Source organism: Propithecus coquereli, unplaced genomic scaffold, assembly GCF_000956105.1.
Source record: "Propithecus coquereli isolate 6110/MARCELLA unplaced genomic scaffold, Pcoq_1.0 Scaffold63, whole genome shotgun sequence".
Lineage (NCBI taxonomy): Eukaryota > Metazoa > Chordata > Mammalia > Primates > Indriidae > Propithecus > Propithecus coquereli.
Window position 1 is genome coordinate 3,496,240 of NW_012152285.1, and position 20,136 is coordinate 3,516,375.

At 40.2% G+C, this 20,136-nt stretch overlaps 2 protein-coding genes across 2 annotated transcripts in view; one reads left to right on the forward strand and one right to left on the reverse strand.

Moving 5' to 3' along the window:
• Nucleotides 1-11,543: 11,543 nt before the first annotated feature.
• Nucleotides 11,544-13,201, reverse strand: KLLN (killin, p53-regulated DNA replication inhibitor). The gene is given in 4 exon segments (XM_012659658.1): nucleotides 11,544-11,610; nucleotides 11,612-11,643; nucleotides 11,645-12,229; nucleotides 13,058-13,201. Coding segments are annotated over 4 exon segments (828 nt in total).
• Nucleotides 12,988-20,136, forward strand: part of PTEN (phosphatase and tensin homolog) — a 90,745-nt gene continuing 83,596 nt past the window's right edge. Inside the window, exon 1 of the mRNA XM_012659721.1 lies at nucleotides 12,988-14,087. Coding sequence (XP_012515175.1) covers nucleotides 14,009-14,087 — 79 coding nt within the window. The 5' untranslated portion in view covers nucleotides 12,988-14,008. The remainder of the gene's footprint in view (nucleotides 14,088-20,136) is intronic.

Below are 20,136 nucleotides of genomic sequence, written 5' to 3' on the forward strand. Positions count from 1 at the left end.
CACTTCCAGCAGGGGTAGTCTTTAAAATAGCTCAGATAATTATGGAGCCTTCATTACTATAACTACGATATGATCATGTTACACACCCACTCAAAGTTCTCTGCTTCAGGGTCAAGGTTTGGGTGACATCACACAGCCTATAGACTTTCTGCTTCCTGGCCTGGTTTCTCTGTTGTGAGGAGGATAGGAAAGAAGAGAAAGATGAGCCCATTGTAATTCCAAGGGTCAGATTTAACTAGTAGTATCTGATAAAGCTTGAGGTATTTTCATGTTGATAAATTGACCTAATATATTCCTTTTAACCTGCTGTATAATGTTATATGAAAGTATCACACTTTGTTTATCCATATTGATGGACATTTAGGTTCTCTCTAATTTTTTGCCATTACAAATAATATTCCCATGAATATCCCTATATATGTTTATGTTTTCTCATGCATATGTATGAAAGTTTTGCTAGGGGAGGAGTCTTTAAACTTTTTTGTTAGCTTATCCCGCAAACAATTTGGAAAAACTTCGTCCTAACACATTTTAGAGTTAGAATTAAACTTTTTTATTGTAAGTTCAAGTAGTTGCAAAGGAAGTAATTTCTTTGTAATGTAAACATTAACGTTTGAAAGTAGAATTCTTAAATGTATCCAATAGAATATAAATACAGTAGTAATTTGTTACTCATTATCCATCAAAACATTAAAAATATGAACAAGCTCTTTTCTCACAGTGGAAAGTTTTATGTCTTTCTTTTTTCACTTTGAACTTAAATTTTCTTTCCAATTCTGCCACAGATTTTTATTTGAATGTAATGTATATTGTGTGAATATCTTTTATTAAGGATGACTGTATCATATTTCCCTGCAGCAAATTTTATATAAAACTTTAAATTAAATTGTATTAAATTTCCTTGACCATAATGTTCCTAAGTGTTAAAAATCCTTTCGAATTATCATTAATTATTTTTAGTTCATAATCAGATACTTTTAAATGTTGATAACTATTAAGCATAAAAAAGAAATCAATTGGGCTTTTTAAAAATTGGTTTATATATCATAAATGAATTTTATGTATTTCTAGAAGGAGACAAGTTCAGCATCAGAATACTTATCCCTAGTTTTTGCTTTTATATTGTAAACACGGAGTAATATCATCTACATAAATAAGTAGATAGCAATTGTAAGGAATTGTTTTAGCGAGGTCACTCATTTATTTGAAAGTTCCCCAAATTATATGTCACACATCACTTAGTGATTTTATTTTTAATGATTTATTAATGGACAATTTGAATAGGTTCTCCTTCAGTTAGCCAGTTTCTTATTTTTTGTAGAGACAGGGTTTTACTATGTTGCCCAGTCTGACCTTGAACTCCTGGCCTTAAGCGATCCTCCCATCTCAGTCTTATAAAGTGCTAGGACTACAAGCATGAGTCCCCACACCCAGCCAAAAAAAATTAATGCTAAACATGCTACTTTCAAAAGGGTTTGTTAGTAAAATCATTTAGCCTGTCAGCACCAATATCATTATTGCAGATGATCTTGTTAGCTCCTTGCAAGTTTTTACACTTTGGGGCAGTATATCATTTCAGCATTCAGATGGAGAGGGTAAACCTTTCTTTTTTAAAGTAGGAGATAGGGCCACAGTGAAAGGGGAGACGGGGTCAAGGAACTACTAGGTCCACTTAATCAAGTCAACACTGGTTCTCAGGTAGATCAGATTTAGGAAAGAGTATAAATGAAGTTAAAGATCTGGAATTGATTCCCTTAAATCTAAGCGTCTCGGTTCTCCAGTTTGAAGACCACTACTCTGATATTGATACCCAGAAGTGGAACTGCTGGTGTTGGAGTCTTCTAAGCTATGTGATTGTTTCACTAAAGCCACATCACTGAGGACATCTCAAGGGCTTGGGAATAGTCTCTCTGAAGGTCCATATATGTGAGTCATAGGAGTTTTCTAACTTTGGGAAAATCCATGATCACGTTATTTAAATAACTGGTGACCAATGAGTAGTAACCCACTAGAATTCTATGAGACACTAAATTTCTTTCTATAATTTGGCTTATGAAAACTTCTAGAAGTGTTTTTATTCATGACTTCCGCATTTTTTTCTTTAAAGGGCATCTTTAGTCTACATCAACCAAGTTGGCATAAAGACAGCACTGTAATTCACTTACATTCTGTGCCCTGAAGCACAAATGCCTTTAAGGCCTTCTTTACCCTCTGTTAATTGCAAAATAAACATATGTCTAGTGGAGAAGGTTATTAGAAATATTTTGTGCAGTTTGGGAGAACTAGGGGTCAGGATTGTTTGACCTAGCTTCTGATGACAGACTCAAGCCAAATAATCTATCAAGGTAGCTTACTATTAGGGCAAAATTTTTCTGGTTTGGAAATTTCTGGGTGCAGCTGAAAAGAACAGTACATTTCAAAAACAGAATAATGGCTATTCTCAGGCAGGACCCAGTTTAATTCTACTTTAAAGACTGAAAAGATTCAATATGCCAAATTGAAATCATAAGGAAAAATTGACCAGTTGATAGGACAAATGCCTCAACACTGTAAAGGAAACAAGATTTGAAATGCAGACAATCCTATTTTGTAATTAGCAAGGTCACAAGAACACAATTATAAGGCACATTTTAATTAAACCCTCCCTCCTACTTGCTTCAACAGGTGATATAAGAAGAGAGTGGTCCCATGAGCTCTAGCAGCCAATGGCTTGGGGCTACACTCTGGGAGGCAGCCAAGACAAAGGTACTGTGTCCAGAAAGGAAACTTCAGATAAGATTTATGGCTCAGAGTCCTGTAAATGAGATTATTTTCTCCTCTGAAAATGGGCTGTTTCTATCCATTAGCTTTCTTCCAGCCCCCTGACTTCATAAAATTTATCTCAAGAATTTGAAACATTCCCAAATTAATTTTCAAGCACCAAGACTTTGCTTATAGACTTCCTTTAGGATCTCCTGCAATGCAAAATCTGCACATCTTTTAAGAAATGCAACACTTTTAGTATAATTAAGTAGCCAAATCCCCAAAAGAGAACTGTTTTTCTGTTGTATTTACAAAAGATAAAATTTCCCTTCTAAAGTTGTTGCTCCATAAATTAATATAAATATATTGGAGACAGAAATGTCTCAGGAGTTTTGTAGAGCTTTGTCCTGAAGGAATATGTGAACGTGTTAGTTTGCATATCGAAAGCTGTTTCACCTCAGGAGGGCATCTCTGAAAGGTCAGTAGCTGGCCGTATCCCACAATGGCGCCGTGATTCTCAGACCTGAGGTTTGGACTTGCTTTGAAAAGCAAAGCAGGTCTGCTAAGAGCCACAGGATGAGAGCTGATCAAAGAGTGCCCACCCGACAGACAGACACCTGTGGCTGAAAGCAATTAGCCCAAGGGACAGTTCCTGCTTAAACTCCTGACTACCTGTCTTAATACACAATAACTTGATAAAGAAAATATGGAGCCACTATATCTCTGTTTAACCCTTCTGTTAAGTGATAAATTTACCTTAGAACTTAGAACTTAGTCTTTGAAAGATTTTGTAACCATTTGTTCACGTAGATAGAATTAGTTAAGGGATCTGAAGAAGCCTTCTGAAAAACTTTTAACCTAAGAGGAACTACCTGTTGTTATGTAAATCTGTTACCCCTGGCAACCGATCACTGTACCTGTAAATGCCCATGTGAAACTTCACTCTTGACCTTTTGTGATTGACAGAGAGATCCAGGGCCCCCTGAGTACCCGCTTTGCCTATAATCTTTATAAATCCATAAAACTATACCTTCATTTCTGTGTATTCTTTTATTTCCATTATTTTCCATTTTCTATTATTTTCTTATCCTTTGCAACAACCCCTACCTAAGGGACCCGATTTTTTGCTGGGAGTGTGGCCATCTCCCTGCATAAACTAGGTCTGACAACATTAGGTTTTTCTATAGTATTCTTTCTAAAGTTCCTACAAAATAGAAAAACCTAAATCACAGTAAGAGTACCTTTCAAACTTACTCTGTTAATCCTAAAACATTATTTTAATAAGAAACTTATAAGTGTGCAGAGTCTAGAACTTCTTTGTTTTATTATCTAATGTAACCATGAAATTAAATAGTGGTCTACCACTGGGTACCAAGGTCAGGTTCAAAAACATTAAAGATAAATTAAAGATACTACATTCACATGGTTAAAAAATCAAAAGGCACAAAACAATAGCATCATGTACAATGTGAATTGTGGCCCTTCTAGTTGTATAACTTGGTAGACCTGTATATGTCACCTTCCCTTCTGGTCTCTCAGCCATATCAGTTTCTTGTATATTAAAGGGAATCTTGGCCCCACATGGTAGCTCATGCCTGTAATCCCAGCACTTTGAGAGGCCAAAGCATGAGGATCACTTGAGGCCAGGAGTTTGAGGTTGCAATGAGCTATGATCCCACCACTGCACTTCAGCCTGGGCAACAGAGTGAGACCCTGTCTCAAAAAAAAAAAAAAAAAAAAAAAAAAAAGAGGACTCTTGAAATAGAGGTAAGGAGGAGCAAAATGGAGATTGAAAGAAAGAGGATGGCAAGAAGGAGAGCTGGAGAAAAGAGAGTGGAGAATGGAAATATAGATGAAAGGTAGAAAGACTGAGGCTTTATACAAAGGATCAGCAACCTCCTCCCAGCCCTCTCTCACAATTGTCCTTTGTGTGTGTATGTATATTTGTATATAAATAGAGAGGAAGAAATGGGAAGAGTAAAAGAAAAACAAAAGACCTGGGGAAGAGTATTGGTGAGCCACTGGGAATTTTTAACCATGTGCACGAATTACTTGAATAGACTTCTTTGTAGTGCTTTTTCTTCTCATATTGTTTTTATCTAGATTCAATCAAGTATATTTTAGTATTTTGAGATTTAGGTTTAAAAAAATTAAAGCTAATTGGCATAAATGTTTGTACCAGAAACCGTAGTAGGAATGGAGGCCTCTACCACCTCATATCAAAGACAGACTAACCTTTCTCCAGCACAAATTGGCCTGATGAAATCCAGAATTAAGCTCTCTCTGCACTGACCTGCCTCAGATGGCAAACAGGTCTGTTAACAGATTTTGAGCCATAAAGAAGGGGCTAACTGTAACTTCATGGCAGCATTTTCATTGACTCCAACTCTTCAGCAGGTGGCAGCGTTCCCCTTGTTCCCAATGGGTTTGGCATTTCCTTCCTTTCAAAAGTGCATGGGCCTCGCAGTCCCTTTTCTTTTTTCAGTCCACATATAACGCCCACCTCCTTTATATTTTTGCTTGGAAGACATTCTCTCAATGATCTTAGGAACTGAGGAGTAGAAGCAAATTTGCAACATGCGGCAATCTGTGTTTTAATGCTTGATCCTTAAGGTACTCATCCTCATGGGCTAATTTCAGGACACTTGAGGACACAGAGTGAGCACCGGTAATCATGTTGTTCACTTATCCCCATTTTTCCCTATTCTAAGCCCTATTTATCATCTCTGCTTAAGCAGTCTCCTTGTTCCCTTCGTTCATTCCTGTCCAAGGCTTGAAAATGTCATTAAAAGCCATCTCTAGTTAATTTATTTCTAATCGATGTGTTTGGGTTTCTCTAAAAGCTAGGTTTTCTTCCCATCTTTATTCACTGATGGGGTATGAGGAAATTTCTCAGGCTCCTATTTAGGATCCTTCACTGAGTTGCTATGTAATCTGGACATGTAAATACTTTGAGCCTCAGTTTCTTCATTTGTAAAATGGGATTGGTGAACTAGGTGATCTTTGAAGTTTCTTCTAGCTCTTATACTCCTGGATAGTAAAGTAGTCTGCCACTGCCTTGAATGGAAGAAGATGGTGGTACTAGGGTATCATATGACTATTTCTGGAGGAAATTTTCATTGAGCAGCAAAAGTCATTAAACAGTACAAAGAGTGAAGAATGGATCTCATTGAGACTATTGATCTAGGGAAGAGGGTAATCAGGATAAGATACAGCCTGTCTACTACATAGCATCTCTACTAGGCAGCATTCATGGCAGATAGACCTATGTATTTCTATGGTGCAGCAGATACCAAACAGACTTTTAAGGTTAAATGCTAGAAATTCCTTAGTGTACTCATTTATTTAAAAATGAAATTAGAGTTGAGCTCCCTCCCTGGTTATTTAATATTCTTTTCATAATAGACATTTATTTTTAGCCTTAATTCTATTGGATGAAATCACTTTTTTACCTTATAAAAATAATAAGCAATCATTGTAAAGAACCTTCAAATCATATGGAAAGCAATAAGTGAAAAGAAAAATTCCTCTCCTACTGAAGCCCCTCTCCCCATCCTGCCCTCAAAGATAACCAATGTTCTCTTGTCTCTTGTTTATTCTTTCAGATATTTTCCATGTATTTATGCAAAGACATGTATATGTATGTATTATCACTTTTGTTTTATTTAATTGCATTTTAATGAATCTTTTTGGAACTATATTAATCCTGGAATAAATAGAATTATGCACGTGAAATAGATGAGTAAGCCAATTAAGAAACTAAAAGATTAAGGAACAAAACAGAAAACAACAGAAAACATTCAGTTGCCAATCAAATTGTCAACTTATAGGGAGGGTGCTTAAATGATAGATATTGTAATTGACCTAAGAGAAGGACCATGGAAAATTGTCTGTTTGGGGGAGTCATTTATAGGGGAGAGGCAAGGTGACAGTGCTTGGCGGGATTTTAGAATGACTATGCAAAAGCGACAGTTCTATACCTTCCATTCCCCCCCTCCCTTTTGAATAGGAGTGTCTATTGCAATTATTCCATCCTGTTTTCAGCATTGTATGTTGTGTATGTATCTTGTCTTTTTAGTTCACAGATCTCCAGATGAAGAGAAGCAACATCTGAAATGCCTCATCCACATCTGGGCCTAATGAACTTTGGAGCCAATGCTACACAGAATGGTAACTTTAGGGAAGGGGAGTGAATGTGTTATATGTCTGTGGGTATGTGCATGTGCACACGTGTGCACATGTGTATATTGTAGCTAGAGGATAGATCATGGTAGAGTGTTTCCAGATATGACTGCCAACAATTTTTCCTATCCCAGCTGCTACTTCCATCAAGAAGTAGAGTATTTTTCTCTTCTCTTTGAATCTGGGCGGGCCCTGCAATTTGCTTTGGCCAGTAGAATGCAATGGAAGTGATATTCTGGGACTTCTGAATTCAGGCTTTAAGAGACCTTGTAGCTGCTGTTTTCTCTCTTTTGGGATCCAGCCACTGTGTAGAAAAGCTTGGGCTGGATCCCTGAATGATGAGAAATCACATAAAGAGAGGGAAGCCCATAACTATTTCAGCTACTCCAGCTGAGGTGCCAGAAATGTGGGTGAAGCCATCCATCTTGGACATTCCAGATCCTGTCAGACTCAACTAAATAAAGTACATGTCTGACCTTGGTGACATCATGGGGGAGCAAACTGCCCAGCTGTGCCCTTCCCAAATTGCAGAATTGTGGGTAAATAAATGATGTTTGTTATCTTAAGCCACTAGGTTGTAAGGTGATTTATTATGCAGAAATAGATAATTGAAACAGTTATCAAATGTCAGGGTATTTTCTATTGCTTTAACTTTACGGACTGTGAAGATGCAGTGGCTCACACCTATAATCCCAGCACTTTAGAAGGCCAACGCAGGAGGATCACTTGAGGCCAGGAGTTAAAGACCAGCCTAGGCAACATAGTGAGATCTGATCTCTACAAAATATTTAAAAATGAACACACAAACACACACACACACACACACACACACAAAATTTATGGAGTGTGAAAAGTTTGCAACAGTGTCAGCCAAAGATGTAAAGTTTTCAAGGCAGACTTAATTCCATGAAGGTGAACCCTGTAGGTTATAGTCATTGCTCTGTCCATACAGCTTAGCACAGTACTGGCACATAATAGGCTCCCAAATATTTGTTGATTGAATCATTAAGTGAATGAATGGAGATAAGACCCTTACCGTCAAGAAGATGGACAAAAAAGGTACTTTAAACAGTTTGCCCGTGCATTTTTCTCTTTCAAAAAGGTGCTCTTTGTTGTCAGAAAATGTGATGCTCCAGAGATGAGGATGTTTTGAAGGGAAAGATTGTAGGAGTAAGCTTAGTGGTCAGCCTTCTCAATGTCCCTCCTATACCTAGACAAATTTCGGCTACTCTGTGACGCACTTCGTAGATGCCCCAATACCTATGGGTATATCAGAATTATTTTTTTTCTACTATTGTAAAGCCTAAAAAGCAAAATATGGGTTCCATAGAACTAGATTAGAATTAGCATTAAGGGGACCAAAATAGACTGCCCAATTGCCAATGTTAACCTGGAGACTAACATAGTCAAAGCTGTCTTGTCATGTTAGGTAGTCGTCTTTTTTTTTTTTTTTTTTTAATCATCCCTGGTTCAAGTCACAATTTCTGAATGCCACTTGGACATAGTGAGTACCTGGTCTGCTCTGTGATTCCCAGGGGCGCCTAACTCAACCCTTACTTCTCTGTGATGACAGTGATGATTTCATACAGCACACCTCTCTACTGAGATGTGAAAAGTGACACCATACCATCTGAAATAGCTTCAGGAGAGATTTAGGACATGGAAAGCTTTAGACAATAAGGGAAAAGTCTCTTTTAGGATTTATTATAGTTATTTTTATGGCCCATAGCAGCACCTTTTGAAGAATGCCTTGGGAAAGCTATCTTTATTTAAAGAACAACAATATTTGTTATTAGGATAAATGAAATAAGGGAAAAGCCTTCAGACTGTTGGAAGAATGGGACAGTTTAAATTCAAATCAATAATTATTATATTTTTCAATTCTGTATCATTTAGAAAACAGTAGTTAAATAGAGAAGATTGCTTAAAAATTAAAACCACTGATGGCCGGGCGCAGTGGCTCATACCTGTAATCCTAGCACTCTGGGAGGCCGAGGCAAGAGGATCACTTGAGCTCAGGAGTTCGAGACCAGCCTAAGCAAGAGCAAGACCCCTCTCTACTAAAAATAGAAAAAATTAGCAGGATGTGGTGATGCGTGCCTATAGTCCCAGCTACTTGGGAGGCTGAGGTAGGAGGATTGCTTGAGCCCAGGAGTTCGAGGTTGCTGTGAGCTAGGCTGACGTCACGACACTCACCCAGGCAACAGAGTGAGACTCTGAGTCAATAAAAAAAAAAAAAAAAATTAAAACCATTGATTTAGATCTCTTTTTGAAAGGTCAGTGTGTGGGAGATGAGAAAGGCACCATAGTGAACAGAGTGTTTAGACTAAAGACATTTTAGCGGCAGGACCTACAAAGAACACATCAACTATTTATATTAATATCATCACATCAAATTGCTTGGTCATTTCACTTATCAAAGAAAATAAGAAAGGAATTTTTTTGGATATTCTTTGGGTGTAGTAACAATACAGTTTTGCAATCAGCTGTTAGAAACTATAATTAAAGCTGGTTTATCATCTTCACTAATTATTCTATATAGTTAGTCTCCCTGAAGCTTTATATAATTCTCCCTTTATTACAAGCTTCTGTTTTTCCCTAGGGCATTCTGAATCCAGAAAGGTAAAGAACTGAAGTGCTTGGAAACCAATGTATTGTAATATATGTACAGCTAAGCAGATAATTTCAACTGAACTTTAAAAAAATTATTATTTTTAATTTTCTGTACGTTAGATAGGGCTAGCTATTTAGAGGTTTCAGCTCTACCACTTGGGGACTCAAGGGATCCACTTCGGTAGAAAGAAATAGTGAAGAAAAACAAAAATTGAAAAAGGATACATCTGTATTTCTTTCACAGACAAGTTAACACTAGGCATGGTAGGAGGTTTTTATTCCTAATAACTCCTAATAACCACCTGATGTTGCTGTCAAGGTGGCCAAATATCTGCCAACATTAGTGATCCTTTCATTCACCACTAGAGAGAAGTAGAGAGACCTGATGTTTAGAGAAGCATTTCCCTTTTCCTGCTTTCTTCCTTTCCCAAACCCATTTCCCGTTTTCTTCTTTCAGCCAGATGGAAGTGCTTGTGGGCTGGTGTCATATTCCAGCACTTTGGTGCCCGTGATGCAAATTTTCTCTGTTTTGAAGTAACTCTATGTCATGGAATTGAAAAGGATCCTCTTTCTTCATGCCTAATATAATACTAACAGACAGGAATGAACCCTGTTTCATTTTCTTCCAAAGAAGCAGATTTCAGAGCTTCTCAGATGCCAAGAGACTAATGGTCACATAGGGGTAGGCTCCAGGGGAGAGGCAGAGTAGGGCAGTGCTAATAACAGGGACTAAGGGGACAAAATCAGCAACTTGAGAAACAAGTGTGGGACATTTTACCACACCCCCATCTACCCTCCTTTATTTACGTTCATCTTTGTTTCCCCTTTTTCTACCAAGCAGTAGTTGATACTCGATTGAGCATAGCTCAGGTTTTTACCATACAATCTAGTAGAACACTTAGACATCAGGGACTCTTTATTCTTGGTTATTTGTAAAATGAAGAAATCTCTAGCTCACACTAGGCTGTGTGGACAGGATTTGCACCTTTGGAAATCAAACGGAGACTTTTCTCCTACTTTTCAGGTTTTTTTCCATTTCCTTTTCCACTTGGGGTTCCTGCCTCTCCCTAGCTAACCAGGACCATGCACAAAACCATCCTTCAATAAATATCAACATTGAAGCTTCAGCAGGTTGTTAACTCCTGGAGAGCTATCTTAAAAAGATATTGTATATAAATGCAAAGTTTTATGGAGCCTCAAAGATCTCTAAGAATACTGTAAATATCCCAGGTTTAATTAGTAGTCCTTGGAGTTAGGTAACGGCCTGCGACTTTCTGAACTAGGCCTCTTGGGGTTTCTAGTCTTCAGGGGCTGCCTGCAACTATGAAGTTCACACATACAATCTTCTTTCTCATGCACTGCCTAAATCCTCTTTAGACCTTACTAGGCATTACTCACAATTATGGCAACACACATTGATTCTCATTATCCCAAATTTTGAAAAACGACCCGGTGCCTCAGCCTAGGTTTCAAGAAAGATATTTTTGGACTCAAATTGTCTCCTTGAGTTCTACTTCCCCAGGGAAAGAAAAAGAAGTTCTTAGATTGGTGTTGATTGATGCCCATTTTCCTCAAGCATAAGGTGGACTATTTGCTTTACAGCTTTCTGAAGTCGGGGAAAATGCACTGCAGTTCTCAGCATTTCCAAATCAGTTTTCTCACGGGGGGGTAGGTCAACCAATTGGGACTGTAGGCAGACTTGACAGGTTTGTTTGGCGCTGACGGCCACTGACTAGGTTCTCATCAGATAAGTCACTTGGCTGAGTCTACAGTAGGTGGGGCGCGCTCACCAGCTCAGGGGCAGTGACTGGAAGTTTATTGCAACATCGGACAATCCAAGCAGCGGGCTGCAGCAGGAGATACCCTTTTGCCCCGCGAGCACAGAACTAAAAGGGTTCACCCGCAGTGGCAGGCACCAGCGAGGGAGATGCCCCAGACCCCTGGCGCCCAGCTCCTTTTCCCACGTTTGGGAACGCGCAGCGAAGGTCGATCCAGTGCAGGGAGTCTCAGGTCTCGGCCTCTGGCTTGCTCTGTGGGTAGCATGCGAGGAATGGGACCAGCCCGGGGACTCTCCCCGCGTTCTGTAAGAATCGGCTGCGGCCAGCGGAGCGGGGAGGCGGGGGCACGTGCTTGGATGTGGGTGCTTGTGTAACCGGCTCCCCAAGCGCTGACCCCGACAGCGCTCCTTCGGGAGGCTCGTCTGAGCTCCTTTTTCCGCCGCGACCGGGATGGGGCTGGAGTCCGGCTGTCCGTACCCGGCGGGAGCTCCCAAGGCAAAGGCAGCAAAGCACTTGCCTCTGGAGCTATCAGACGGGAGTGGGAATTTGGAAAGTTCCCCAACTAGGAACACACGTGACCTCCTTCAGAAAGTAGTTCCGACTGCGGCCCGCGTATCCCTCCACCTCCTTTTGAACCCTCCTAAGCCTCCTCGCCCCGCCCACTCGCAGGGCTGCAGCTTCCTACTGTCCTGTACTTCGCACTCGGGCCCCGTAACCCCGGCCCGAGGTTGCACAGTCCGGCCCGGGCAGCGCCAATGGGTTGCCCCGGGCAATCCACCGTGCCACGTTTTCACGGCGACCAAGATGGGGCGGGGCGAGGTAGCTTCTAAGGACCGAGCTTGAGTTGGACCGGGTGAAGCGACCTGGAGCCCGAGGGGGAGAGATGCTTGACTCTCCAGGGCCACTGGAGGAGGCTGACGGGTGCGTCCCACTCACGGGGATCCACTGTCAGCGCACCTAGCTAGGTGTCCTTTGGGCCTTGGAGATTCAGGGGCGATGTGTTCACACTCTGCGCTCGGCCGGAAGCTTTTGAGTTTAGGGCAAATGAGCGGAGTTGGGGAAGCGAGAGGTGGGGCGGTGAAAGGGAGCCGGAGGAGGTGATCCATGCGGGAGACACAATGGGAGGTTGTTCTTTGTGCTGAGACTGACACCTTGAGGACAAGGGGGGGAGGGGGAATGTCTAGGTAAAGGCTGCTACAGGCAAAGGCTGCGAGTGACTGTCATCCCACACTGGTGCAAAACGAGACGGTAAATGCAGGCCATACCGGGAAATCTAGGGGCAGAGGTAGGGGAAGGATGTCCTCACTGCAGGGACTGTCCCTGCATTTCCCTATGCACTGATTAGCACGGTCACCTGGTCCTTTCCACCTGTGCAAAGGTAACCTCAGGCTCGAGTCAGTAACACTGCTCAACGCACCCGTCTCAGCTTTCGTCATCAGCCCTCCATCTCCACAACCAACAGCCTACCCTGCCTCCGGCTGGGTTTCTGGGCACAGGCCGAGGCTTAGCTCGTTACCCTCGCCCCGCGCTGCTGCAGAAGCAGCCGCGGCAAGTGCAGCTACAGCGGGCGCCTGGTAGTTACACTAGGCATGCTCAGTAGCGCCTGCAGGTTTGGGGCTCTGCGCTCGCACGGAGACCTGCCATTCCTGCCCCCCTCCTACCGCCCCTGCCTTCCCCTCCCCCGGCGCGCTCGCGTCGTCCTCTCGCTCGCCTCCCGCCTCCCCTCAGGCTCCCGAGGCCACCGGACTCCCGGCGCGGCGGCGGAGGGGGCGGGCATGCCGGCGGACGGTGATGTGGCGGGACTCTTTGTGCACTGCGGCAGGATACGCGTTGGGGTGCGAGAACGCGGCTGCGCTCAGTTCTCTCCTCTCGGAAGCTGCAGCCATGATGGAAGTTTGAGAGTTGAGCCGCTGCGAGGCGAGGCCGGGCTCAGGCGAGGGAGATGAGAGACGGCGGCGGCCGCGGCCCCGAGCCCCTCTCAGCGCCTGTGAGCAGCCGCGGGGGCAGCGCTCTCGGGGAGCCGGCCGACCTGCGGCGGCCGCAGCGGCGGCGTTTCTCGCCTCCTCTTCGTCTTTTCTAACCGTGCAGCCTCTTCCTCGGCTTCTCCTGAAAGGGAAGGTGGAAGCCGTGGGCTCGGGCGGGAGCCGGCTGAGGCGCGGCGGCGGCACCTCCCGCTCCTGGAGCGGGGGGGAGAAGCGGCGGCCGCGGCCGCGGCGGCTACAGCTCCAGGGAGGGGGTCGGAGCCGCCTGTCACCATTTCCAGGGCTGGGAACGCCGGAGAGTTGGTCTCTCCCCTTCTACTGCCTCCAACACGGCGGCGGCGGCGGCGGCACATCCAGGGACCCGGGCAGGTTTTAAACCTCCCCTCCGCCGCCGCCGCACCGCCCCTGGCCCGGGCTCCGGAGGCCGCCGGAGGAGGCAGCCGTTCCGAGGATTATTCGTCTTCTCCCCATTCCTCTGCCGCCGCTGCCAGGCCTCTGGCTGCTGAGGAGAAGCAGGCCCAGTCGCTGCAACCATCCAGCAGCCGCCGCAGCAGCCATTACCCGGCTGCGGTCCAGAGCCAAGCGGCAGCAGAGCGAGGGGCATCAGCTACCGCCAAGTCCAGAGCCATTTCCATCCTGCAGAAGAAGCCCCGCCACCAGCAGCTTCTGCCATCTCTCTCCTCCTTTTTCTTCAGCCACAGGCTCCCAGACATGACAGCCATCATCAAAGAGATCGTTAGCAGAAACAAAAGGAGATATCAAGAGGATGGATTCGACTTAGACTTGACCTGTATCCATTTCTGCGGCTGCTCTTCTTTGCCTTTCTGTCACTCTCTCTTATAACGCGGAGTAGACGGATGGGAAAAATTCCGTGGTTTGGGTGACTATAACATTTAACCGTGGTCAGATTTATAGATCATATGTTTTGTGTTTCTTTTCAATGTAGTCAATCTAGGGTGTGTTCGGCTAGATGGAACTCTTGCCTGGTTGCAAGTGTCACGGCACCGATTCGTTTCTTAATCTATCTATATGGTCTCTTCCTGAGGGCTATTGTCCGTTAATAGAGAGTACAGTACACTGTTAGTGGATTAGTGAGCTCGATAATCCGGTCTACTAAATGAACAAAAAGTAGATGCTTTGAGGTTGAGCATATTGCGATTAAATCTTGGCTTAGGCCCTAGATCAAGGGTATAGATCAGATTAAAATGAAAATTAGTGTTGCACTTACGCATATTGCATCAGAATCTTGCAGTGATTCTTTTTAATTTCCTGGGTTACATTGATAGATTCTTTTATAATGTGAGTTTTGGACTGATTTGCATAACTTTATAGAAGCAGAATCATTTTCAGCCTATATGGTGCATATTCGAAGGCAAAAAATAGGTTTTTTATGTCTAAACAAAGTTAATTGCAACTTTGAACTGCATTTAGAAGTTTTGTAGTTTGAAATCAATAGTGCCATAATATACCTTATAAGGCGCTGTTACTAGATCTTTATTGTATTTGCCTTTTTCTCTCCCAATGGGGGATGTAGAATAGGGCATGAAATTTGCAGTTCAGTTGCATTTTATTTTCAGTGCTCTCATCATGCATATTAGAATGGTGGTTGAGTAGTTTTTGATTCAAGATGATAGTATATTGTGTAGGTTCAAGGGTATTGTGTGTAGCAGATGATTGCAGAGATTAAACTTCAGTTCTCACTTGAAATTTAAGTATTACTGTGATGCCAGAATTGCTGTTCACCTTTTTTAGGTTTCAGGTCTTCTGACACCTTTTGGTGTCCGTTAAGTTTACTCTGACTAGTGTAGATTGTCAAGTGTGTTTTACCAGCTCATACCCAGAAATGTTGGCAAGAGTGGTTTACTCCAGCTTCAGATTGTAGGTATATTAGCTTTTCACATACAGTGTATTAAATTTACTGAGTCAGCTTGTTGAATAAGACAGAAACCCAAGTATTTTAACAGTGTATAGTTTTGGTTGTCTAAAAGTTAGGCCTTTATATTTCAAAAGTTAGTGGTTATCGAAAAGCATTGGTCTTTGCAGTTTCGGGTACAACAAACTGGTTTTGATCAAGGATGAGGATGAGAGCCCTCATTTTTTGCAGAATGGAAAGTATTGACAGGAATTGAGAGCTATAACAGAATTAAGTTATTGAGCTCTGATTGGGGTGGGGAACCTGTGGCCTTTTGGATCCTTGATTGTGGCCTTTTGACTGAATCCAAATTTTACCCAACAAATCCTCTTAATAAAGGGATTTGTTCTGTGTAGTTTGGATTTGGTAGTGGGGCTGCACTTGGGCATCTGGAGGGCCACATGTGGCAGCAGGTTCCCCACCTCTTGTATCAGTAAATATTTTGTTTGAAGGTAGAGTGACACTGAAGTGTCTTTATGTCCTGCTAAAAATTGTGGGGAAGATTTTTTAGAAAATGTTTTATATTGGAAGAAATTTTACTGCTTTGGATTATGTTAGCTTCATATAAATGTGCACAGTTAATTTTGCCCAAATTTTTGTTCTGAAATGAATATAAAATTTACTGAAGAAGTAGCTTCGTGAAACTTAATTTTCTGTTAAGTTTAAAATAATATTTTAAAAGAGTATTTGCAAATTTTGGAGTCTGCATTAATTGAAAAACGTTGCTAAGGCTAAACTTCACCCGCTTGCCCAGAAGATAATTATGAAAAAATTCTTCTGATTTATGACACTCCAAAAGCATTCTACTATTGGTGTGAATTAATGACAGTCATCCAAATATACAGGAACAAAAAATTAAATGTTTATGAACTTTTTTTTAAAAGCCCCTATTCAAAGTTATTACTACAGTGCTGTCTGGGAGACAGATTTCTTTCAGCATTTAAAGTACATTATGTTATTTTTACTTCCCTTGTTTGATTTAAGATTATCATGGTTATACGACCTTAAAATTATTTTACCAGGTTCTTGGCTTTTTTTTTGAGACAGAGTCTCACTCTTTTGCCCAGGCTAGAGTGAGTGCCGTGGCGTCAGCCTAGCTCACAGCAACCCCAAACTCCTGGGCTCAAGCGATCCTCCTGTCTCAGCCTCCCGAGTAACTGGGACTACAGGCATGCGCCACCATGCCCGGCTAATTTTTTCTATATATTTTTAGTTGTCCAATTAATTTCTTTCTATTTTTTAGTAGAGACGGGGTCTCACTCTTGCTCAGGCTGGTCTCGAACTCAAACAATCTGCCCGCCTCGGCCTCCCAGAGAGCTAGGATTACAGGCGTGAGCCACCGCACCCGGCCTACCAGGTTCTTATATGTGAGCTGTGAGGTGATTGAAAATTTCTTCTTTGATTTCAAAGTATATGGGCCTCTGCACATGAAATTTATGTGACTTAAAACTTTCTCTAAAACTGTACTTTTAGTTATGATTACATAGAAAGCAGTATCAAATATTGCATCAAATGACTAATAACACTTAATTTCTAGAGTTGTGGTTTTATTGAGCCAAACGTTGATATGAAAAAAAGTCAGGAAAGTTAGTGAAGTGCTTGCTTTTTTGATAATTGTACTCCCAATAATTTTGAAATACCAAAGTAGTTCGCTGGGTTTCACTTTAGTGTCTTACGTTTATTGGAGAGGGGGATTAAAATGGTCATAGAGGACTGTTTCTGGCAGGTTGTTATCTATTGTAGCAGCTGACCTGTTAAAAGTTAAATTCCTTTATGAAAGCAGTGATTGAAATATTTTTATCTGATAAAGATTAATAATGAAGTCATTTCTCCAAGGAAAATTAAGGACAGTAATTCAGTTTTAAAATATTTTTGCAAAATTGAGTTATTGAAATTGGTTAGAGTTTTAGTCTTATTAGTCTGAAAGATTGTGCTAAACTTGGCTATACAAAATTTAGTGTCTTTAGGGTATGTGGAAACTTTAGGCTTCTGTATTTTTTTTGTTTGGGAGATTTGCATCTTTTCAAATACTGATCTTCATAGGGAATATTTTTAACTTGCAGAGTACATTGGTTGTTGAAGTTAGCTAAATTATCTCTTAAGGTAAGTGATTATTGAAATTAATCATGAGGTTTTTAGAAAAGATTCTATTCACAATCTTTATTTTACAATGTTTTGTATCTGCTAAGTTGTATTTCCTGAAAAACACGACAGGACCACCTAATTGCTGTATGATAATTTACAAAGTTCATTTTCCGTAAAGCCTATTCAAGAGTAAAGCACAACTGAAAGGAGTAATACAGTTTATTAGTCTGTTAATATAAGGAAAAAGAAATTTTACTTCTGTCCATTGTAAAAGTTTGCACAACAGTGCAGTCATCAGTGCAGATTTACGTTGCTTAAAATATGCTAAGTAAATACTAAGTGATTAAAGATAATGAAATATGGTGAGTTATAACCACTTTCATCTTAAACTTAATTTTAGAACGTGGTAGAGAAGGATGCCTTTATTAGTTTTTAGAATTTTATTTTAATAATATGGAAAGGCAGCTGGCGATATTTTAATTTTTGTGTGGAACAGCATATCTGCTTTCTCAATAACTATATAAGATATGTAAACTTCTTAGTGTCGATGAAATTGCTTACTTTTTGGAAGTGAAAAAGTCTTCAATTCTTGTTTTCAAATGTTTTCATTTTGAAATTTGCCTCTGTTTGCTATTTTGTTCAATTGGTGTAGCTTAATACTTTTTAAGAATTTTTAAGCCACTTCTGAAGCAATTACTTCAGTGACTTTTAATGGACGTGTATTCATTATGGGAAAATCAATTCACAAAGTTTCAGTGGTAATTCGCTTTCAGGAAACACTCTTTTTAAAGTTTTATCTCAATCTTTTAAAGAGAAAGTGTGGGAAATGTTTTTGTATTGATACTGTATGTGAATTCAACATTTGTAAAGAGAACTTTACAAGTGTGTATGCATATGACAGTTTTCCACTAACTCGAAATGTAAGGCCTTTGTCATGCTATAAAGATTTAGCTTCCAGAAAATGTGGTGTTAATGTAGTTTAAGGAATTTATATGGTACCATATTTTTTTTTTTTCCTGTAGAAACCATTGGGTTGAAGAAACAGTTGTGAAATTTTAGTGCATAGAACCCATTACTGCTCACTTTTGTTCCCTTTTCCTTCTTTTTTTTCTGATAAACTTGATTTTCAAAATCAGTATTGAAGAATTCACTTTGTAGCTTGAATTCATTAAGGAAAGGTGTTAGGAGGATTTGTTCTAAAGATAGTGACTTAGTACATTTGTATCAATCTGTGAGATTGGGGTCAATAATGATTTCAGTAAACATTTAGTTCTGTTTTACAATTTCTTTCTGTCTGGTAGCTTTGAAATTAATGCAGCTACTATAACGATAATCAATAATGTTGAGATTAGACTAAATAACCTTAAGTTGGTAAGGATTTGCTGAGCAAACTGACTGCCTTAATTCTTTTATATAGGCCATATCACTGCCATATACATTCCTTGCTAGGTGGTTAAAAGTGTTTTGGTCTGTGAATAATGGTTCTTTTTGTAAATATTGAAGATACACATCCACTTATGTAAAATAGTTTCATTTTTCAGGAAAGGTAAAATATTGACTATTCACTTTCCCCCAATTTTTTGAATTTTCATTGATTGCAAAAGAGGTATTAGCAATTTCATTCCTTTAAAATAATTTATACTGGAATAAAAAAGGCTATTGGCAAATATTAATATAAGAAGAGTAAACATAATTTAGGGGTGAATTAATTTTAGATGAGAAGTTTTGATTTAGTTCAAGGTAGTTAAGGCAGGCTCTACATTTACAACAGTTGACATTAGGACGTGGGTGAACCTCTTGAAGATATTAGGTATACATATACTTGGGAGTGTTGAGAATATTGAGAGGTGGATATTGTGGCTGCATCTGATAAGCAAAAGAATATTCTTGACCTGTACATAGTGTGGAAAAGAAGACTGTTTATGCATTACATTTTAAATAATTATCATCAGTAGTCATCACTTAAAATATGAACAGTGAATCTAACTTACCAGTGTTCATATTCTCTGTGTGTATGTAAATAAATACAAAGTTAGCAACCTTCCATCTTAATATTTCAAAAAAATAGTTTTTCTTTTTAAAGAAGAGATTACCTTGGAAGATATTGTTTTATAATTTTAAAATATGGTTAAATCTATTTTAAATTACGTTAAAATATTGAGTATTACTTTTATCTGCACTTTAAGTGTGTACATTGTTTCATTTTAGATTTTAGTGAGGCAGTGTGGGTTCTGGAGCCAGACTGCCTGTGTTGTAATCCTTGGCTCTGCCACTTAGTAGCTGGATGACTTTGAGTAGGTTCTTTAACTTTTCTCAATCCATTTTATGTGTAAAATGGGGATGACAATGGAACCTACCATATAAATTTATCTTGAAGAATAGATGAGATAATATCAGTAATTCACTTAGCATAGGACCTGTCATATTGTAAAATATTTAAATGGCAGCTGCTGCTCTTAAAAATTATAATTTCAGATTACCTATGTAGAGAATTATTTGTATTTTCATTCATGGTTGAGCAGTGATTATGACTAAATTTCCTCAGTTTTGGACATGTTAGAATTTTAATAGGCTCAAGCTGTGAGTGCTTTTTAAAAATAGGGGTATTCCTTTAGGAGCCCTGAAAGTGACATGTCTCTGATTTTGCTGTCTTGTCACAAATAGAATGGAAAGCTCTGCTCATACTGTTGACCAAAGTAAAGTCAATCATGCTAATCAAAAAGTATTTGCTTTAAAATATTAAAGATGAAAACTTCCTATTATAGCATAATGTAGAATTTTTAAAATGAAAATTTGTTATAATATTTATTTATTAGACGTGTTTTGCAAATATTTTCTTCCA